This window comes from Schistocerca americana, chromosome 3, assembly GCF_021461395.2.
Source record: "Schistocerca americana isolate TAMUIC-IGC-003095 chromosome 3, iqSchAmer2.1, whole genome shotgun sequence".
Taxonomy (NCBI): Eukaryota; Metazoa; Arthropoda; class Insecta; order Orthoptera; family Acrididae; genus Schistocerca; species Schistocerca americana.
The window spans coordinates 562,304,714-562,329,034 of record NC_060121.1 but is presented as its reverse complement, the minus strand read 5'-3'; the positions used below and the strand labels follow the sequence as shown (position 1 = coordinate 562,329,034).

The 24,321-nt window shown below is 40.0% G+C and overlaps 1 protein-coding gene across 1 annotated transcript in view; it reads left to right on the top strand.

Moving 5' to 3' along the window:
- The window catches only part of LOC124606749 (disks large-associated protein 5-like), a 168,092-nt gene that overhangs the window by 130,014 nt on the left and 13,757 nt on the right, over positions 1-24,321 (top strand). The window contains exon 10 of the mRNA XM_047138795.1: positions 22,851-23,009. Within this exon, the coding sequence (XP_046994751.1) occupies positions 22,851-23,009 (159 nt within the window). The remainder of the gene's footprint in view (positions 1-22,850; positions 23,010-24,321) is intronic.

Below are 24,321 nucleotides of genomic sequence, written 5' to 3'. Positions count from 1 at the left end.
CTTCCCTCCAGTACTAAATTGGTGATTCCTTGATGCCTCAAAATGTGTCCTACCAACCAATCCTTTCTTTTAGTCAGGTTGTACCACACATTTCTCTTCTCCCCAATTCTGTTCAGTACCTCCTCATTAGTTATGTGATGTACCCATCTAATCTTCAGCATTCTTCTGTAGTACCACATTTCAAAAGCTTCTATGCTCTTCTTGTCTATACTGTTTATCATCCATGCCTCACTTCCGTGCATGGCTACACTCCATACAAATACTTTTGAAAATGACTTCCTGACCCTTAAGGGGAGTTGGAATGCCCTATCCTGACATGGCTTCCCTGTATTTTGGGAACTACTGTAGACATTGACATGAAACATTTACAGGACATTAAACTGTGTGTTCTGAGTCTACTGAAGTACAATAATTTCATTTCAGCCACTGGTTTCGGAAATACAATTTTTTAATTATACAGTTAAAATTTTGTGTACTTTTTGTACGTTATCTTAAATAATTTTAATTATAGTTAACATTATGTTCTTCTTTTAGTTCAGTAGACTCAGGATATGTATGTTATTACTTCATGAAAATTTGAATACTCTGCTCGAAGTGGTTTCTGAGATTTAGGGAAAATTGCAACAGAAAATATAAATTTTCAGGAAAGGCTTCTAAAGTTTCAAAAAGACTGTAACACACTTAATATATGCTTAATTTTTTACTATTAGTCACTCAAAAGCACCCTGCACCATACTGCGTATCATCCTCTTGACCTTTTTCCAAGTTTTTCCGTCTTTTCTTCTTTCTGAACTCCTTAGTGGCCAACTGTACTGCATACTCTGCTTTCTCAATGTGAACCTTGACTATCCGTTCAAGTTTTCTGATGCAGTTTGCTCCAGGATAAATTCCCATATGCTGTAGCAATTTCACCCTACCAATGTTGCCATCATTAAAAGCAATAATAGCATCATGGACCCCCACTTAGTGTCTTCATTCCGACAAAAACATTTTTTGGTAAACAAGTCCATATAAGATTACTGAATGACTCATTGGGATTTTGAATCTGACCATGCAGACCCTTCTTCAGTAATTCAGAATTTGCCAGGTCTCTGTAAATGGGTTTTATGATATCCATGACTGTTGCTGGGATGGACTGTTTATGGCTGTATGAACTGTTTGAGTACTGGGCATTGCAGTAATTTGCACCATGAATCAGGTCCAGGAGGGCAAAGGTGGTGTACTGGTTTTTATCAGTTGACTGTCTGTGGAAGAAGCTGGCCCATACTGCCTGCTTCGGTTTCAACAAATCCTCAGTATTATTTCTAATGGCCATCCCATAATACTGCTGCAGTTCATCAATCATTTTGTCTGTCAACTTGCCTCTTATGGTTTTACCACCATAAAGTTTCTTGTCTCTCAAACTTTGTTTCAACTTCTTCTACCTGGTGCCCATCCTCTTCTGGACGTGGCCAGCACATTAGAGTTTTGTGACAATCTTCTTGCCATATATATCATTTTATTCGGAAAATAGCAAATTTTATAATAAGATAAAAATCCGAAAATGTGAAAAAAAATTTTTTTTCCATTCTAGCTCCCCATAAATCTATACTGAATGTTAACAAATTTCTCTTCTTCAGAAACACTTTCCTTACTGGCGCCAATCCTCTCCACTTCGACCATCATTTTGCTGCACATATAGCAAAACTCATCTACTACTTTGTCTCATTTCCTAATCTAATTCCTTCACCATCACCTGTTTTAATTCAGCTACATTCCATTATCCTTGTTTTACTCTTGTTGATGTTCATCTCATAGCTGCCTTTCAAGACACTATCCATTCCGTTCAATTGCTCTTCCAGGTCATTTGCTGTCTCTAACAGAATTACAGTGTCCTCAGCAAACCTTAAAGTTTTTATTCCTTCTCCACAGATTTTAATTCCAACTCCAAATTTTTCTTTTGTTTCCTGTACTGCTTGCTCAGTATACAGATTTACTAACATCGGGGTTAGGCTACAACCCTGTCTCACTCCCTTCTCAACCACTGATTTCCTTTCATGAGCCTCAAATCTTGTAACTGCCATCTGGCTTCTGTACAGATAGTAAATAGCTTTTCGCTCCCTGTATTTCCCCCCTGCCACCTTCAGAATATGAAAGGGAGTATTCCAGTCAACACTGCCAAAAGCTTTCTCTAAGTCTACAAATGCTAGGAGTGTAGGTTTGCCTTTCCTTAATGTATCTTCTAAAATAAGTTGTAGGGTCAATAGTGCCTCGCGTGTTCCAACGTGTTTCTACAGAATCCAAACTGATATTCCCCAAGGTTGGCTTCTACCAGTTTTTGCATTCGTCTGTAAAGAATTTGTGTTGGTATTTTGCAGCTGCGACTTATTAAACTGATAGTTCGGTAATTTTCACATCTGTCAACACCTGCTTTCTTTGGGATTGGAATTATTATATTCTTCTTGAAGTCTGAGGGTATTTCACCTGTCTTATACATCTTGCTCACCGGATGGTAGAGTTTTGTCATGGCTGGCTCTCTCGAGGCTATCAGTAGTTCTATTGGAATGTTGTCTACTCCCAGGGCCTTGTTATGCAGTATCATATCCCCAATTTCATCTTCATCAATGTGCGTAATATTGCCCTAAAGTACATCACCATTGGATAGACCCTGTATATACTCCTTCCACCTTTCTGCTTTCCCTTCTTTGCTTAGGACTGGTTTTCCATATGAGCTCGTGATATTCATACAAGTGGTTCTCTTTTCTCCGAAGGTCTCTTTAATTTTCCTGTAGGCAATATATATCTTACCCCTAGTGATATATGCCTCTACAACCATACATTTGCCCTCTAGCCATCTGTGCTTAGCCATTTTGCACTTCCTGTCTATCTCATTTTTGAGATATTTGTTTTCTTTTTTGCCTGCTTCATTTACTGCATTTTTATATTATCTCCTTTCATCAATTAAATTCAATACCCCTTTTGTTAACCGAGGATTTCTTCTAGCCCTCGTTTCTTTACGTACTTGGTCCTCTGCTGCCTTTTAGTGTTTCAGCTCTCAAAGCTATCATCCTCTGTATTTCTTTCCCGTTCTTCTTAATTGTTCCGTAATACTCTCTCTGAAACTGTCTACAACCTCTGAGTCTTTCAGTTTATCCAGGTCCCGCCTCCTTAAATGCCCAACTTTTTGCAGTTTCTTCAGTTTTAATCTACAATTCATTACCAATAAGTTGTGGTCACTTTTCACACGTGCCCCTGGAAATGTCTTAGAATTTAAAACCTGTTTCCTAATTATCTGTCTTACCATTACATAATCTATCTGAAATCTTCCAGTGTCTCCAGGTCTCTTCCAGTGGATGTTTATGGAACAGATATTATCAGAAACCACCTTTAGAAATAATTGAACAGCACAACAGCATCCACCACGTAGCGCAAATATTAGAGTAGTTACTAATGTTTTATTAAAAGGCTGTCATTTAAAAGTGTCAGGTGTTAGAAAAAGGCTGGCAATGGGTAAGTTATAAGTGCTACAACACTCTTGTTGTTTTGTAAGCTATGATTACCTCTGTTTTTCTAATGCATTAAAGTGCTTGGCAAACAAATAAGTATTTATTGCTGATATTCCACTAATGACATATCTTTCACGTAAGTTAATAACTTGAAGCTGGTAGTAAATTAAAGAAAACCAATTACAGCATACCATACAATGTAGACTACAGTTTCTGTTTCTTATGCAGTATATACACAGGTTAGCCTACAATTTCAACTGTTAGTGTGACCTCTTCTCATAGTAATATTGAGGCAGAAAGTGCGGATTAGTGCCCAGCTTAAGTAAAGGATAGATAGGGAACATTGTCCTTATAGAATAAGAACGTAATGTCAAAATAGATTATTTATTTTTTCAGACTTATATTTTCTTTGTTCTGGGTATTTAGTGTGTAAATTAAGGAGATATGACCATTAACGACATATGAAAGGACAAGCAAATTTCACTCAGAGACCCATTGTGCATAACAGTCCTGAAGGCAGACTTTTCTAGTTCAGCCTCAGGTGGCATAGTTCTGTACTGTTCTTTTCAGTTTAATTCATATTATAAAATTTTTGTGGCTGGTCATAGTGTTAAAGATTTTATGGTGATGCATGTGAATTGAGAACATAAGTTCCAGTGGAAATGTCTGGACTTAGTTATTCCCATACAAATGGGTATTTAAAATGTTCTGTGTCGCCCACGCCGCTTGAACATTTGTTTTTCAAGCAGTAGGATCGTTGAACGTTTTGAGTTGCTTGGCTCATGTTATAGATCAATTAAATCTGAGCTAGTGCTTATTAAGCTCAGTACTTATTTAGTACTTCAAAGAAATTTTTCTGCGTTAATGTGTCGTGGTAATTGCTTAAATGAATGCAAACTTTTTGCATTATTTGCAAGCAGTTCTAATATTTTACTCATACTGTTTGATTCAATTAAAAGGACATACCACTAACTAACTGAATCAAACATGACTGTGGTGCCTGTATCAGGGATTCAGTTATATTGAACTGCCAGTGTGGTTTCAGTTGCCTGAGACTGCAGTTGTGTGTGTGTGTGTGTGTGTGCGTGTGTGTGTGTGTGTGCGTGTGTGCGTGTGTGCGTGTGTGCGTGTGTGCGTGTGTGCGTGTGTGCGTGCGTGCGTGCGTGCGTGCGTGTGTGCGCGTGTGCGCGCGCGCGCGCGCGCGTGCGTGTGCGCGCGTGCGCGTGCGCCTCCTTCCTCTACTGTTGACGAAGGCCTTAATGGCCAAAGACCTTAATTGTGAGAATCTTTTTGTTGTGTCTATCTACAACTCAGCATCTGTGCTATATGATATCAACTTTCCTTTTCATAATATCGTCAAAATTAGGCCATGTATGATTTATACAAAATTCTTCCTAGTGTTACTGACTCATTTGCTGCTGCACTGATTTGGTCCTAAATCATCCAAACATATGGTTGATTGAGTGTACTTTTGCTGGAAAAAGAGAGAGAGCTCGAAAGCAAGTGTGAACACTGTTTTCTGTTAAGAGTGTCTATGCACCACACATCAGTTTGCCTTAGATGAGTAGTTGCCTTTACCTCATTTTACATATTGCTTGCATACAGAGAGAGGTTTGCTGATTCTGCTTGTTTGTGATCTTTGGCTTTCCAGCTGTGACACTTCTTCCATCAAGGTTCTTGGAGTGTTTTCAGTTGTCAGCTTTTCTTATTGCTTCTTTTTATGATATTGTCTCTGTGTAAATTTTAAGTTGTATTTTGCTTTACTTTTAAGCATTCTGCTTATGATCTTATCACCTTCCCTGCCTGTACAGGCCATCTCTGAAACACATCCCTCCCCTGTGTAAGCTCTGTCGCTTCATATGTCTTGCCAGTCAACATGTGTATTAGTGCTGAATGCTAGTTTCATAAGCTTATACTTTATCTTCTTAAAATTTGGACAAGTTGTTATTCATTATTTGTTTTACATTATTAAATTCAAATATGCTCTCTTTGTTAATAACATGTTGCTTCTTTCTGTTTGTGCATATACCTTATTCCATATATATTTTTGTTCGTAAAATTATGTATAATTTTTTGTTAAGAGAACCACTTGAAAATTTCCCTGGTGGCTGAATCTGGTCATGGTGTTAAAAACTAAAACTGCAGATGGTGTTGTAATTTGTATTCAGTTAATAACTATGTTGCACACACCCTGGAGCATCATGTCAAGTATGCTGGAAAAACAAGACGTGGGGGGGGGGGGGGGGGGTCGGGGGTCGAATTAACGTTAAATTTTGTCTGGGCATAAAGATTGGAATGGTGAAATTCCCCTTAGCAGTACTGAGAATAGAGGTCTATGCCTGATTAGCTTATGTGGTGAGATGACCAACCAATTCATAATCTTCTGGCCTGCCGTTTTCTTTATTTTAATCTACTGGCAAGATGGCATCCCTAGGGTTGACAGAAAACTTGCCCTATAACATTGTGTTGATGTTAATATGGTACAATTCTTAAAGTTCTGTGTGGTGTCAAGAGTCCTGCAACAGATATGGAGTAGATTTTAACAAATTACGCTGAAGTTATCAGATCAGCTTCTCTTAATAATCAGTCGGCTGCATATTTTTTGTTTTGTAAACTATAACTCTGTTCTTTTTAAATTAATTTTTATCTTCCACCATTCCGCATTTAGTGCACATCGTGGATGTGTGTTTTAACACTTTTGCTGCGGTTCACGCTTATGAGCGTCAAAACAAGCCACGAGCCGGTGCAGCTGACGATTATAAGCGTCCGCGCTCACTGTCGGATTACTCAGTTTAGTTGCAGCGTCTAAGCTAGCATCAAAGCGTGTAAACTTTTGTTTTGTGTGGTCAGTTATCGAATGTATATTGTTGCTAATGGCAGCTAATGAACCAACACCTGGACCTTCCAATGTGAAAAGGAGCAGAAAAAGTGTTAAGTTGACAGAGGAACAGTTACTTAGTGTACTAGAAGACAGTGATTTTCTGTGTAGTGAGTACGAGGCATACCACGGAGACAGTCATTTAGAGGCTGCAAAGGAATTGCAGTGTGATGATAGTGTGGAAGCACAGCTTTCGAATCTGTCTGGTGACAGTTCTGAATCTGACGATACGAATCAAGACGATTGTGTGGAAATCGACGACGAAAAAGAGCCCAATCTGTCACACAGAGATAATCCAGGTGAGTCCTGGCATAAAGAACCACATAATATGCAGTATCACCCATTTACGAAGGGATAAGTTCTGCAAATTCATCCTGTGGGCAATTCTGCTATGGATTTCTTCAGTTTATTGGTAACAGACGAATTGTTGCTACTTGTAGGTGACGAAACGAACGATAACGCAGTCAACATATTGCTGAGCAAAAATACAAAAGAGGGATCTAGGATCTGTAAATGGAAACCTCTAAGTGTAGGTGTCATCATTAAGTCAGTATAGAACGTGATCCTACGGATCTTACAAGGTCTTGATGTCGGCCTGTAACTCGGGTGTCTTAGGAGCGTCGTCTCAGAGTGGTACCTGCCCTTTCAGAGTGTTACCGGCCCGCACTGGAGAGTTGCGCCTGCACCGATGCCGCAGCGAAAGTGTTAAATATGTATTGGAGAATACTTGACTGGATTCATTTCTAGTCTTATGACCCTTGAATCCAGCAGCCAAGCTGTTGGGAAGCCTTGGAAAGAAAGAGAGAAACAAACAACAAAAGACCATGCATACTCACACAGCCAAACAGGTTTGTGATTGCCACTATGCACAACTGCATCTAGTGAGAGAAGGAGATATGAGGTACTGGTGTTTTTCTCAAGGACAATCTCTTCATAGATATATGAATATGATGATAAACAATATATTATCTTTATAATGTGTAAAATGAAATTTCTTTAGTTTGTAACACTTATTTAAAGGTTCTTTCTCAAATAACAACAATAGTAGTAGTAGCAGCAGAAAGACTTTCTTCACTTTCATTTAAATCATCAAACAAAGTTTACACTATTTTAAATATACATGCACCAACAAATGAGAAAAGCAGAACACAGAAAGACTAAACAGAACAATTTTTGGCACCGTGTGTCAAACACCCTAGATCACATTGAGTCGCTAAACATTATATCACTGCTTGGAGACTTCAGTGCACGATTTGTCAAAAACCATGAGCACAGGTCCATGGTAGGAAAATTCCAGCACATAAAAGAACCAACACAGAGTAACAATCTTAAGCCTGTGCAGACAGCATGACGTAGTATTAAACTCAACATACTTCAAAGAAACTTCCTAGAAACCAAACTACATACACATCACCAAATCCAGTTTATGGTGAAAAACAACTCTTAACACATTGCTATAAGTAGGCACTCTGCAATGGAGGTACTCGGTGTCAATGTTGTTTAGAGTGCCACTTCAGATTCAGACTACTACCTATCAGTCATTAAATTCAAATTGTTCCTCTTAAAGAGAAATGGAAACATGTCTGGTGGAATACCAGTTGTTATGAACAAGTTGTAGAGAGGCAGTGAACTTGGAATATCATGACTGCAAATAAAAACTACAAAGAGGAGGAACATTTTATGGAAGTGAGGAAATGTGCATCAAAATGTCTCAAACATCAGAGTACAAGATTAAAATATTAACTAACGCCACTTGAGTCACATTTTAAGCAAACAACCCAAGGAACTTATTATAATACATTCAAAAATAGGTGAAAGAAGTATGCACGTCCAGATTTACAGTCTGCAGAATTCTTGTGGACCACTTCAAAGAACTACAAAGCTGCAGTCCACCAAAAGAAGAATTTCATTTTTATAACATAATCCAAATACAACTAGATGCAAAACCACCAACAACAGAGGAAATCGGGGAAGTCATAAAACAGTTTAAAAATATCAAAACATGAGGAGCAGACAACATAGTTGCTGAATTGAGGAAACACTCCAGTTGACAAAATTGCTCTATGTCTAATAGAAATCATTAATGAAATCTGGACAACAAACAGCTTACCATCAAAATGGATGTCAGCACTAATACATCCACTACATAAGAAATTGGCCAGGTGTGAGAGGACGCACGCTCCAAAGGGTTCTGTGGAAATGTAAATATGTGTATAGCCAGTTCATAATGGAATGTAGTCTAATTAAGTCGGGTGATGCTGAGGGAATTAGATTAGGAAATGAGGCACTTAAAGTGGTAAAGGAGTTTTGCTATTTGGGGAGCAAAATAACTGATGATGGTCGAAGTAGAGAGGATATAAAATGTAGGCTGGCAATGGCAAGGAAAGCGTTTCTGAAGAAGAGAAATTTGTTAACATCCAGTATTGATTTAAGTGTCAGGAAGTCATTTCTGAAAGTATTCGTATGGAGTGTAGCCATGTATGGAAGTGAAACAGGGACGATAAATAGTTTGGACAAGAAGAGAATAGAAGCTTTTGAAATGTGGTGCTACAGAAGAATGCTGAAGATTAGATGGGTAGATCACATAACTAATGAGGAAGTATTGAATAGGATTGGGGAGAAGAGAAGTTTGTGGCACAACTTGACCAGAAGAAGGGATCGGTTGGTGGGACATGTTCCGAGGCATCAAGGGATCACCAATTTAGTATTGGAGGGCAGCGTGGAGGGTAAAAATCGTAGAGGGAGACCAAGAGATGAATACACTAAGCAGATTCAGAAGGATGTAGGTTGCAGTAGGTACTGGGAGATGAAAAAGCTTGCACAAGATAGAGTAGCATGGAGAGCTGCATCAAACCAGTCTCAGGACTGAAGACCACAACAACAAACAACAACAGCCAGTTCATCCATCCTGGGAATTGAGACTCTTGATTTTAACGGTGTTATCAACATTGACACTGGCAAGATATTGCATCCCGGGAATTCTAAGTTGTTTGAGAATGTTTTGATTTTAAGTTTGCAGTAGGATAACAAATGACAAAGAACTACATTTTTCCTGTGATATAATTACAAATTAACACTTTTAGGATTTTTCCCCCCTTTACTTATGCTGTAAAGCTTGCTGCTTGCCAAATTTCATGATTCTAGATTTTGATGTGTGAGTTAGTATCGAAATGTGTGAAGTAAATCGACACATCTTTTGACTCCATTGAATTAGAAACTTCCATTTACTATACCACCAAGGTAACTCAGACGTTTGTATGTGACGTAAATTTCAAGTTGATCCATTTACCCGTTACTGAGAAAAAGTCTTTAACAGTCGGACAGACAGACGGACAACAAGGTGATCGTATAACTGTTCCATGTTTTTGTGCAGAGCTAATACTAAATCTAAAGAACATAATAGAAATGAGGAAAATCAGAAACTTGACATATGTGATAAGTTTTGTAGAGCAAAGAAAGGACTGTGACTCAGTTTGTAGGAATGCACTGATTAACTTTGTAAAGGGATTTGGACTTGATAGTAATAAAACAGAAGTCATTAAAGGAAACTTAACAAACACAACAACAAAAGAAAATTTATGGGGGAACTGTCAAGCCTTTGAAAGAGAGGAGTAGAAAGATGAGATGGTTTGTCAAGACTTTTCAATATTGCCTTAGATACATAATGAAGGAAATCCATCAATACGAAGGGTGTTCAACAAGGTAGAAACACAAATAAAAATACCATAGATTTTTTGGCTTACTCACTGGATAGTACTAAAGAACAATTCGCAGAACTACAGAGAGAAGCTAACAAAAGGTGACAAATATCATTGATGGACCCCAAAATCTTATTAATTTATAACACAATGTCTGAAACAAACTGAGTTAAATACCTGGGAGAATAGCTATAAAAAAAAAAAGAAATACATAAGAAAAGGTAAGACTAGAAAACAGAGTACGTAAAATGGAAAGGGCATTTGATATGACAAAAAGCATATATAACAAAAAATCTTTGTCCTGGAATGCAAAGCTAGGATACTGTCTAACAGTGGTAAGGCCTGAAGTACCGTATGCAGCAGAAGCACAAGATTTTGGGATCTTGATAAACTGGAATATGTTGAAAGAAGAATTCTAAGGATAATACTGCTACCTGGAAGTGATACTAATGTTGAACACAGATTAAGATCAAACTGGGAGTTCTACTAATGGAAAAGGTAACTGATGTAATGAGGAAAAGAAGACTACATTTTTATGGACACAAATAGTAACAGACTAACCAAGCTGATCTTCAACTTACGAAACAGTTTTAATCCAAACCCACATGGTTCTCTGAAATGGACAAAAATGTAAAAAACGCTGGAATTAGTGGGCATAATTGATGTTGTTGTTGTTGTTGTTGTTGTTGTGGTCTTCAGTTCTGAGACTGGTTTGATACAGCTCTTCATGCTATCCTATCCTGTGCAAGCTGCTTCATCTCCCAGTACTTACTGCAACCCACATCCTTCTGAATCTCTTAGTGTATTCATCTCTTGGTCTCCCTCTATGATTTTTACCCTCCACGCTGCCCTCCAATGCTAAATTTGTGATCCCTTGATGCCTCGGAACATGTCCTACCAACCGATCCCTTCTTCTAGTCAAGTAGTGCCACAAACTCCTCTTCTCCCCAATCCTATTCAATACTTCATCATTAGTTATGTGATCTACCCATCTAATCTTCAGCATTCTTCTGTAGCACCACATTTCGAAAGCTTCTATTCTCTTCTTGTCCAAACTATTTATCGTCCATGTTTCACTTCCATACATGGCCACACTCCATACAAATACTTTCAGAAACTACTTCCTGACACTTAAATCTATACTCGATGTTAACAAATTTCTGTTCTTCGGAAACGCTTTCCTTGCCATTGCCAGTCATTTTATATCTTCTCTACTTCGACCATCGTCAGTTATTTTACTCCCCAAATAGCAAAACTTGTTTACTACTTTAAGTGTCTCATTTCCTAATATAATTCCCTCAGCATCACCCGACTTAATTCGACTACATTCCATTATCTTTGTCTTGCTTTTGTTGATGTTCATCTTATATCCTCCTTTCAAGACACTGTCCATTCCGTTCAACTGCTCTTCCAAGTCCTTTGCTGTCTCTGATAGAATTACAATGTCATCGGCGAACCTCAAAGTTTTTATTTGTTCTCCATGGATTTTAATACCTACTCCGAATTTTTCTTTTGTTTCCTTTACTGCTTGCTCAATATACAGATTGAATAACATCGGGGAGAGGCTACAACCCTGTCTCACTCCTTTCCCAACCACTGCCTCCCTTTCATGCCCCTCGATTCTTACAACTGCCATCTGGTTTCTGTACAAATTGTAAATAGGTCCCTGTATTTTACCCCTACCACCTTCAGAATTTGAAAGAGAGTATTCCAGTCAACATTGCCAAAAGCTTTCTCTAAGTCTACAAATGCTAGAAACGTAGGTTTGCCTTTCCTTAATCTTTCTTCTAAGATAAGTCGTAAGGTCAGTATTGCCTCACGTGTTCCAATATTTCTATGGAATCCAAAATGATCTTCCCCGAGGTCGACTTCTACCAGTTTTTCCATTCGTGTGTAAAGAATTCGTGTTAGTATTTTGCAGCTGTGACTTATTAAACTGATGGTTCGGTAATTTTCACATCTGTCAACACCTGCTTTCTTTGGGATTGGAATTATTATATTCTTCTTGAAGTCTGAGGGTACTTCACCTGTCTCATACATCTTGCTCACTAGATGGTACAGTTTTGTCAGGACTAGCTCTCCCAAGGCCGTCAGTAGTTTTAATGGAATGTTGTCTACTCCCAGGGCCTTGTTTCGGCTCAGGTCTTTCAGTGCTCTGTCAAACTCCTCACTCAGTATCGTATCTCCCATTTCATCTTCATCTACATTCTCTTCCATTTCCATGATATTGTCCTCAAGTACATCGCCCTTGTATAGACCCTCTACTCCTTCCACCTTTCTGCTTTCCCTTCTTTGGTTTGGACAGGGTTTCCATCTGAGCTCTTGATATTCATACAAGTGGTTCTCTTTTCTCCAAAGGTCTCTTTAATTTTCCTGTAGGCAGTATCTATCTTACCCCTCGTGGGATAAGCCTCTACATCCTTAAATTTGTCCTCTAGCCATCCCTGCTTAGCCATTTTGCAGTTCCTGTCGATCTCATTTTTGAGACGTTTGTATTCCTTTTTGCCTGCTTCATTTACTGCATTTTTATATTTTCTCCTTTCATCAATTAAATTCAATATTTCTTCTGTTGCCCAAGGATTTCTACCAGCCCTCGTCTTATTACCTACTTGATCCTCGGCTGCCTTCACTATTTCATCCCTCAAAGCTACCCATTCTTCTTCTACTGTATTTCTTTCCTCCATTCCTGTCAATTGTTCCCTTATGCTCTCCCTGAAACTCTGTACAACCTCTGGTTCTTTTAGTTTATCCAGGTCCCATCTCCTTAAATTCCCACCTTTTTGCAGTTTCTTCAGTTTCAATCTACAGTTCATAACCAATAGATTGTGGTCAGAGTACACATCTGCCACTGGAAATGTCTTACAATTTAAAACCTGGTTCCTAAATCTCTGTCTTACCATTATATAATCTGTCTGATATCTTCTAGTATCTCCAGGATTCTTCCATGTATACAGCCTTCTTTCATGATTCTTGAACCAAGTGTTAGCTATGATTAAGTTATGCTCTGTGCAAGACTCTACCAGGTGGCTTCCTCTTTCATTTCTTAGCCCCAATCCATATTCACCTACTATGTTTCCTTCTCTCCCTTTTCCTACTCTCGAATTCCAGTCGCCCATAACTATTAAATTTTCGTCTCCCTTCACTACCTGAATAATTTCTTTTATCTCGTCATACATTTCTTCAATTTCTTCATCATCTGCAGAGCTAGTTGGCATATAAACTTGTACTATTGTGGTAGGCGTGGGCTTCATGTCTATCGTGGCCACAATAATGTGTTCACTATGCTGTTTGTAGTAGCTATTTTTATTCATTATTAAACCTACTCCTGCATTACCCCTGTTTGATTTGGTGTTTATAACCTTGTATTCACCTGACCAAAAGTCTTGTTCCTCCTGCCACCGAACTTCACTAATTCCCACTATATCTAACTTTAACCCATCCATTTCCCTTTTTAAATTTTCTAACCTACCTGCCCGGTTAAGGGACCTGGCGTTCCACGCTCCGATCCGTAGAACGCCAGTTTTCTTTTTCCTGATAACGACGTCCTTTTGAGTAGTCCCCGCCCATTGTAGTACCAGCACAGCAAATCCGTTTTGGTTAATGTTGCAAGGCCAGGTCAGTCAATCATCCAGACTGTTGCCCATCCAACTACTGAAAAGGCTGCTGCCCCTCTTCAGGAACCACACGTTTGTCTGGCCTCTCAACAGATACCCCTCCGTAGTGGTTGCACCTACGGTGAGGCACGCAAGCCTCCCCACCAACGGCAAGGTCCATGGTTCATGGAGAAGGAGCATAATTGATAACAGAATACATTCGACAAAAGTGGCTAGCACACTGGACTCACATTCGGGAGGACGACGGTTCAATCCCGTGTCCAGCCATCCTGATTTAGGTTTTCCGTGATTTCCCAAAATCACTCTAGGCAAATGCCAGGATGGTTCTTTCGAAAGGGCACGGCCGACTTCATTTCCTAATCCGATGAGACCGATGACCTCGCTGTCTGGTCTCCTTCCCCAAACCAACCCAACCCCACCCAACCCAACCCTGCATGGGTCAAAAATCTTTCTCTTTACTTTGCATTACTCTTTCAGATTGTTTTTTTTGTCACCTTTTATGTGAAATGTGAGAGTTTTGATTTTTTACCTTGACAGTTCAATAATCTGTGGTTTGAGTTTTGATTTTTCTACCACAATTCCCCAGTTTACATAACCATCACGCGATTATATATTCGCTGTTAAATTTGAAGCACTTGTGTGTTCCATCATAGCTTATGCTGTACTCCTCATTCTCAGAAAAAATTTTGCTCCAGCTTCAACTGTCCCTTGTAGTTAGACTGCTTTGATTGGCCAAGACACTGCCACCCTCCAGTCTTGTACTCTAGTCTAGCAAGTTATATATATATATCTAACAGACAAACATCGCACCCTGAATGAGTAAGGAAAGTCAGTTTATCATTTATTTGGTCTTTGACATTAGGTCACAACTGAACTTAATTATCCATTTCCCTTTCTTCCAGTGTGGTATCTCTTAACAACACTCTCTCCTGACATCATGCAAACATAGATTGGTTAATAGTTTCTTGTCTCTCCTAGGATTAGTGTGTGCTTTGTTACTGACAGTAATGAGAACCTAAGCCATAGACTCTGCCAAATTCATTGTCCCTTCATACTTGCATAACACACTTGGGTTATCTGTGTAATTTGGTGCCACCATCCAGTTGTTATTAAAATTTTGAGATACATTGTGTGTCATTTGACCATAATTCAATTCATAAATATAAGTAGCAGTATTATCTTTTTGCTGTTTCTCCCAATTACTTTTATTTTGGTTCCACTTACATAACCTTCCTCAGAGTAATATACATTAGTCAAGCAAATTTTAAAAATTCCGGAATACTTGAACAGTCTCACAAGTTCAACATACTAGTTTTCCTTTAGCTGCTCTTGGCTATCAGCTGTTTAGTACTTACAAAAGATTTGCTAATTGTTTCATTGTCATATTCAATCTGATTGATTAGTCACTTGATAAAATCATGATAACATCCTATGATTCTTGTTAAGCTATTCATTGTAGCTTTAAACATTTCCAAGCTGTTGATGTCCAGAATTTTGCTTTAGTACACTCCTCCTTAATTGTTCAGACATTTAAAACCCATCCAATTTCTGTAGTGACCAGTGCAAAGCATTTCCTTGTCAATTATTAATAACAAGCAGTATTTTCCTCTTAAAAGAAACCATGAAATAGTTAAAGCATCTTCGAAAGCTCTTCTACCTTGCGCAAAAGTCAGATTTTAATGTTGTTACCCTTGAACCTTTGGACACACATAGGCTGTAATATTTTAATGTATGTAACATGCAAATATATATTTAAAATCTATACTACTCAACAAAGAGAAGTTGATGTGTGATGTTGTTAACAAAAATTTTGAAAAATTTTCGACTGATTTATTCATATTTTTACACGTTAGTCTAATAAATGTTTTCGGATATACAATAATACTATGAAAAGGAAAGTTCGTACTCACCATATGGTGGAGATGCTGGGTCGCAGATAGGCACAACAAAAAGACTGTCACAGATTAAGCTTTCGGCCATTAAGGCCTTCGTCAACAACACATACGCACGTGTGCGCAAGAGTTGTGTAAGGATGGACAAGTATATTGTGTAGGTTCAGTGGACAATAATTCAGTTGCTCCAGTCCTGGGTGGTAGCGAGTTATGAGAGGAATGCTCCTCTGTTGCCAGACTGTGGGGCTTTGGGAAGTGATGGGAGACTGGAAAGATAATGCATGGGAAATTTGTTTTTGTACAAGGTTGGAAGGATAATTATGACCTGTGAAGGCTTCAGTGAGACCATCGGTATATTTTAGGGGACCGCTCTTCACTGCAGATGCGACGACCACGGTTGGCTAGGCTATACGGAAGGGATTTCTTGGCGTGGAATGGGTGGCAGCTTTCGAAGTGGAAGTATTGCTGGCAGTTAGTAGGTTCATTATTTGACGGAGGTACTAATGTACCCATCGTTGAGGTGTAAGACAACATCTAGGAAGGTGGCTTGTTGGATTGGAGTAGGACCAGGTGAAGCAAATGGGGAAGAAGTTGTTGAGGAATATGGCTAGGGTGTCCTCACCCTTGATCCAGAGCACGAAGATGCCATCAATGAATCTGAACCAGGTGAGGATTTTAGGATTCTATTTTGGGTTTTTAGGAAGGATTACTCTAGATGGCCCATGAATAGGTTGGCACAGGATGGTGCCAAACAGGTGCCCATGCTGAATCCCATATTTGTTTGTACATAATGCCTTCAAAGGAGAAGTAATTGTGGGTGAGGATATAGTTGGTCATGGCGACTAGGAAGGAGGTTGTTGGTTTGGAATCTGTCGGACGTTGGGAAAGGTAGTGGTAAGGCCATGGGCATTACGAACGTTAGTGTAAAGGGAGGTGGCATCAATAGTGATGAATGAGTAGGGCACTCTGTGATAAAGGGACAGGAGCTGTGGAGAGTCGGTGGAGGAAATGGTTGGTATCTTTTACGTAGGAGGGTAGGTTCTGAGTGAGAGGTTGAAGGTGATGGTCTACGAGAGCAGAGATTCTCTTAATGGGGGCACAGTAACCAGCCACAATGGGGCATCCTGGGTGTTTAGGTTTATGGATTTTAGGAAGAATATAGAAGGTAGGAGTGGAGAGAGTGATAGGTGTGAGTAGAGAGATGGACTCCGGGGAGAGGTTGTGGGGTGGGCCTAAGTAAATGAGTAATGACTGAAGATCCTGCCGGATTTTTGGAATGGGGCCACTGTGGCAAGGTTTTTAGGTGTAAGTATCGGACAGCTGGCAGAGTGCCTCTGCCAGATAATCTTGCAGTTCAAAACAACAATGGTGGAGCCTTTGTCCATAGGTAGGATTATAAGGTCGGGATCTGTTTTTAGATGGTGGACTGCAGTTTTTTGTGTGGATGTAAGGTTAGTTTGCATGTTGGGGGATTTGGGGAATTATGGTGAGGCAAGGTTCAAGGTTAAGAAATTCTGGAAAGTTAACAGGTGGTGATTTGGGGGCAGTGGGGGTGGCTCACAGTTGGATGGGGGAGTGAACTGAGTTAGGCAGGTTTCAGTATTGGTCTTTGGTGAGTCTGATTGGTAGGGTTGGTGGGAAAAAAGTGTTTCAGCTGTAGGGTCGGGGAGAAGGAGAGGAGGTCTTTAACAAGTCCTGCATGATTGAATTTGGGAATGGGGCAAAAGGTGAGGCCTTTGCAAATGACTGATATTTCTGTGGGGCTAATGCTTCTGGAGGAAAGGTTCATGACTGTGTTATGGGTCTGTTTAGGTTCTGGTTTCTGTGTGGTGGTGGGAGGGAGTTTTGGAGGATGGGGTAAGTGTAGTAGGCCTGAGAGACAGGGTTTGTCAGCTGTGAGGGCATGTGGGAGAGGTTTGGATGTGGTTGTAGAGGTGTTGGACAGTGGTACTCCAAGGTGGGAGTAGGAAGTGAACAGGATGGAGAGCTTTTTGAGGCAGTGTTGTGCTTGTTGCTCAAGTTCCTGCAGCCCAAGAGTTTCATGGAGTGTTATGGGTTCCAGAAATTTGGGATTGCATAGCAGGAGAATTTTGCAGATGGAGAGAAGGTTCTTCAAGGAGGTTTGGGCTTTGTTGATATGGTTTTGTTGGACTAAGTTGGTGAGAGCTAGGGCTAAGGAAACTTTTCTTTTCTGTATTGACGCAGATGGAAGGACCAAGGATCCATGGTGGAGGAAAAAATGTGAAAAATTATGTAAATAATGTTGAATTACATCCGAAAAATTTCACAAATGCGTGTGAAAATTCACGAAAAGGATGAAATGGATGCAAAAGGGGGAAACAAGGTGAAATCTGAGGGAGTTGACGATAGTGAAAACTCACTAAAATTGGCGAGATATCACAAAGAACAAGTAATGAATAAATAATAAAAAATACATATTTAGTGGGTAGCCAGTCTGAGCATGGATAAGTGTGAAGAAGGAGGACAGCAGATGTGACTGGATGAGGTGGAATTAGTGGGTGCAAACTGGTATATAACGGAGAAAGAGGGGGGGGGGGGGGGGGTGGGTTTGTAGGATGAGATACAAGATTGTGTGGCAAGGCCCTTCGGGAAGTAAGAAGCCAAAATATGGAAGACTGAAGCAGGGAGAGTGATCAGTTTGAAAGAATAGGACTAATTATATCGGAAGGAGTAATGTGGGACATACGATGCCGCACGAAAACAATCAGTATGGTCTTGTAGCCATCTGTTGTGCGTAGCCGAGGCAGTTGATACAGTGTGGCTTGTAAGTAGAGTATGCAGTGTGGTTTGTAAGGCGACAAGAGAAACACAGGAAAGAAGAGAATGAAGGATGGATATTGAGTATAGTGATGCATAAGAAAATAGTAACAAAGGAAAACAGCACTGGGTTAGGATCGAAGAAAAGCCGTCGGGCAAAAATCAAACACAGGAAAATATAGGATGGAACGTAACAGTATTATGAAAAGAAAAGTTGCTACTCTCCATATAGCAGAGGTGCTGAGTTGCAGATAGGTACAACAAAAAGATTGTCACATATAAAGCTTTCAGCCCGTAAGGCTTTCATCAAAAATAGATCACACACACACACACACACACACACACACACACACACACACACACACACGTGGACATGCACAGACGCAACTCACACATGCAACTGCAGTCTCAGGCAGTTGAAACCACATTGCGAGCAGCAGCACCAGTGCATGATGAGAGTGGCGACTGGGTAGTGGTAAGGAGGAAGCTGAGGCGGGGAGGGGGAGGGACGGTGAAGTGCTGCTGGTTGGACGGTTGGCAGGGGAGAGGTGGGGGCTGGGATAGTGGAAAAGAAGAGAAGTAAAAAGACTGGACGTGATGATGGAATAACGGCTGTATAATGCGAATGACAACAGGGAAGAGGCCAGATGGGTGAGGACATGACTAACAAAAGTTGAGGCCAGGAGAGTTACAGGGACATAAGATGTATTGCATTGAAAGTTCCCGCCTGCGCAATTCAGAAAAGGTGGTGTTGGTGGGAAGGATCCATATGCCACCGGCTGTGAAGCAGTCATTGAATAAAGGATGTCATGTATGGCAATGTGTTCAGCAACAGGATGGTCCACTTGTTTATTTGCCACAGTTTGTTGATGGCCATTCATGCGGACAGACAGCTATGTTGGTTGTTACGCCCACATAGAATACAGCACAGTGGTTGCAGCTTAGCTTGTAAATCACATGACTTGTTTCAAATGTAGCTCTGCCTTTGATAGGATAGATGATGTTAGTGACCAGACTGGAGTAGGTGGTGCTAGGAGGATGTAAGGCACAGGTCTTGCATCTACTTCTATTACATGGATATGAGCCATGATGTAAGTGGTTGAGAGTATCTCCCACCACCTCCCAAAGCCCCACATGCCAGCCACAGAGAAGCATTCCCCTTGTAACTCAGTACTATCCAGGACTGGAGCAACTGAATTACATTCTCCACCAGGGTTTCAGATACCTCTCGTCGTGCCCGGAAATGAGAAATGTCCTGCTCACCATCTTTCCCACCCCTCCCATGGTGGTATTCCATAGTCCACCAAACCTATACAATATACTCATCCAAACCTATACAATATACTCATCCATCCTTACACAACCCTTGCTCCCAAACCCTTACCTCACAGTCATACCCCCTGCAATAGACCTAAATGAAGGACCTGTCCCATACATCCTCCCACCACTACCTACTCCAGTCCGGTCACTAACATCACCTATCCCGTCAAAGGCAGGGCTACCTGCAAAACCAGTATGTCATCTAGAAGCTAAGCTGCAACCACTGTACTGCATTCTATGTGGGCATTGACAACCAACAAGCTGTCTGACTGTATGAATGGCCATCGACAAACTGTGGACAAGAAACAAATGGACCATCCTGTTGCCGAACACACTGCCAAATATGGCGTCCTTCATTTCAATGACTGCTTCACAGCCTGTGCCATATGGATCCTTCCCACCAACACCAGCTTTCCTGAATTGTGCAGGCGGGAACTTTCCCCGCAATATGTCCTATGTCCCCGCAACCCTCCTGGCCTCAAATTTTGTTAGTCAGTGTCCTCACCTATCCAGCCTCTTCCCTGTTGTCATTCGCATTACACAGCCATCATTCCGCCATCACGTCCAGTCTTTTTAATTCTTTCCTTTTCTACTACCCCCATAGCTCTCCCCTGCCCACCGTCTAACCAGCAATACTTCACTGTCTGCCACCCCCACCATACTATCTCTCCCCCTCCCTGCCCCAGCCTCCTCCTTACCACCACCCAGTAACCACTCCCATCATGCACCAGTGCTGCTGCTACCCACAGTGTGGTTGTGTGTGTGTGTGTGTGTGTGTGTGTGTGTGTGTGTGTGTGGTGTCTAGTCTATTGCTGACAAAGACCTTAATGGCTGAAAGCATTATTTGTGACAGTCTTTTTATTGAGCCTATCTGTGAGTCAGCATCTCCAATATATAAAAATCTCGTGATGTTCTTGACTAACTTCTGAGTTTTACATGAGGCTCTCTAAATAATCAGTCAGATGGATGTATCGTCGGAGTCTTCCGCGACGGCATACATGAATAAAACGTTCTCGGTTTTCAAGACGCTTCAATTTGAATAAAATCCTTGAGCTTTCGATGACCATCTCCACCATCGTCGTTAGGAGTTCACTGACTGCCGGGGCTGCTACTTCCTCCTCATATATATATATATATAAGACTTTGGTCTTTAAATATGTCGGCTTGTGTTTGCATATGTGTGGATGGATACGTGTGTGTGTGTGTGTGTGTGTGTGTGTGTGTGTGTGTGTGTGTGTGTGTGTGTGTGTGCTAGTGTATACCCGTCCTTTTTTCCCCTTAAGATAAGTCTTTCCGCTCCCGGGATTGGAATGACTCCTTACCCTCTCCCTTAAAACCCACTTCCTTTCGTCTTTCCCTCTCCTTCCCTCTTTCCTGATGAGGCAACAGTTTGTTGCGAAAGCTTGAATTTTGTGTGTATGTATGTGTCTGTTTGTGTTTCTATCGACCTGCCAGCACTTTCGTATGGTAAGTCACATCATCTTTGCTTTTTATATATATATATATAATTTTAAACAAAAAGTGTGTTCACATCTGTATGCTGTTCCGTTTTCTTCATGAACGTCAGTTCTGACAGGTGATACAAAAGTTCTGTGTATGGCTTACTGTCATGTTATTGAATACTACTGCAGAATTTGTATCAAGCAAAACTTCATAATCCTAAATATTGGCAGATTTAACTATGCAGAATACTGTCATTGAAACTACTATCCTCACAGATTCAGCTGCAAGAGAGATCACTAACCAATTATCTCTACTAATTCCCCCATATGTTTTAAGAAACTTCAGTTCCCAATCAAGTTTTCATTGATTGTAACAATAAACTTGTCTCATGGTCTGTGAGAGAGGGGAGGAGGAAGGGAAGGAGGAGATGAACAGTGAGGGGGGAGGGGCCGCATGCATGTGAGATTTCATGAACGACAGCTTAGGTGCTAATCTTATAGTCACAGTAAACAACCTTTTTTTTCCTACATCTACAGTTATTGCCAACTTTTAATTCTTTTACTCGGTCAATTAAGATCCACCACCAGTCACGGGAAAAAAACACTTTCATTGCAGTACACGTCCTGTGTGTTCTGACAACAGTTTTTTTCACTTGTAAACTCTTCATTCAAACCCAATTTTTGGATGACAAACCCACTATGTAATCTTTCTTTATACGCAGAATGTAGGTGGCTGTACTATTACCACCTGCTTCATGTCTTTGGGATGAAATGCTAATAATTTGCATATCTAAGCATGTAATACAGTTTCTGCAAATTTGGCATTAGTTCTGTGCTGCAATTGCAATGGCCAGCATTGTATATAAACAGTAACCTAAAGTATGTCTTTTTCACTCAAAACACTAACCACCTTATATATTGTTAATGGCTTTTTTCCCCTATTCGTTTATTTTCATGAAAAATGTCATCCAATTTGCGAATTGCTTTGTCATAGTTGTAACTGGTTGAAATGAAATGAAATGATTATATGGCATTATTGGCCAGAAGATTGTGTCATCATGCAAATGAGTTTTTCGTGAGAAATAAATTACTTGTCGACTACTAGATTACTGTTCGCTGAATTTTATTTACTGCTTCAGGAGCCTTATGCACAACAGAGGGACGTTTCAGTAATTTTGAAGCATTTGCTTTCAGCCATGTGACAGTTGCCAACTACACTGTAGCAAACGTTTTTGCTTCATTTTTATTGTGGTATATATAAAATAACTTCAAGGGAGGTATTAGAGATTCTGAGTCTCACATACCTCTCATTATATTTGGTAGACAGTTTTTTACTTTCTTAAAATCCACTAAGATTGGAAAGGTTTCCAGATTTTGTCGTCTTATGGACACTCTTGGAACGCTGTTTCATTTCTAATAAATTTGAAGTTTCCTTATCCCATATTTTGTAGATTAGCTAAGTTGTAAGACATAGAACACATGAGACTGTTTGTCTTACTCTCTTTGAAAGTGTATTCTTTGACTGAGAAATTTGAGACTGGATGTAATGAGTCCAAGTTCCCTGTCTTTACCTCTGAATAATGAGGGGAAACTCAGTTAAACCTACTTTCATAGTACAGCATGTGACATGTAAGTTTGGTCCATTGCCATCCATCATTGAAAAATATTAACCATTTTGTACATTATGTATGTGACAAGTACATGAACTAACACCTGAGTACACCATTTTTGTTTAACTTTTAGAGCCGCATATTACACCACCTAGTAAGACGTACAGCAAATCACCAAAGAAATCAGGTGATGTCCCAGAGGAAGACGAACAGTTTGATCTTCTGAGGAAAACACCAACATTTCTGCACAGCAGTGCTGCTACTGGAAAACCAAAGAAGATATTAAATAAAGGTATTGTACTGCTAAGCAAGCAAGTCCTGAGCTTTTTAAAATCTTTGTTTAACAGGCATTGAATTGCATGGTTTAGCTGTCTGATAGACTGAAGTATTTTAGATTAGATTCAGTTTTCATTCCACAGACCCAAAAATGAGACGATTCTCATGGCTGTGGAACAGGTTAGAAAATATAATGCAAAAATGTAAAACATTTTAATATAATATTCACTACCGTGATCATTTGTCAGGAGATTGTCAAAATATGTGAATACATTACAGTAAATTGGAACTGCTAATGAAACTTCCTGGCAGATTAAAACTGTGTGCCTGCAGGTTCGCAGGAGAGCTTCTGTTAAATTTGGAGGTAGGAGATGTACTGGCAGAAGTAAAGCTGTGAGGACGGGGCGTGAGTCATGCTTGGGTAACTCTGTTGGTAGAGCACTGGCCCGCGAAAGGCAAAGGTCCCGAGTTCGAGTCTCGGTCCGGCACACAGTTTTAATCTGCCAGGAAGTTTCATATCAGTGCACACACCGCTGCAGAGCGAAAATCTCATTCTGGAACTGCTAATGTTTACAGAATTAGTACGTGGTCAGAATGAAATGTAGTAATGCAACTTTTAATAAATTTATTGTATACAAAATGCCTAATCTTGATTATAGTGACCAAATGCTGTCACAACCGAAATCTGACAGACATGTTTATGTAAGCTGGTCTAACAACCCCTGTTACGATACTCATGTGTAGAGTAGAAGTTCCTATCAAAAAGTCTTTCGAACTCTGTTTAAAGCAGTGTTCAGAATACAGTGTTCCTTGAACAGATTTATGCATGCAGTTCTTGAATTTACACTACAAACGAGTCTTATTACATGCTTTTGCATGCTAAAAAACTTTTGCTCGGTTTGAGTAGTTACCCCAGAATATGATCCTGTATGACATAATAGAATGAAAGTATGCAAAGTTTTTACATTTATGTCTCGTACGTCTGACATCTTTCTCACTGCAAATACAGACTTGTGTAGGCACTTCAGCATTCCTACGGTATGCCCTTCCCAACTAAATTTATTGTGCAGTTGTACTCCCAGAAATTTAACACTGTCAACGTTTTCTATATCTTCATGTTATTCACTTGCTGGAAGGAAATCTCTTACAGGTTCTGAAGTGCATGTAGTGAGTTGTTGCAAAATTTAATGACAGTGAATCAGCTTTGAAATGTTTACTGTCATTGAAAATTTTATTAGCAGCCATTTCTAAGTCTGTATTTGACTTGCTATTTATTGCAATGTTTCTATCATCTACAAGCAAAACAAACTGCGTCTGGCACTGTAACA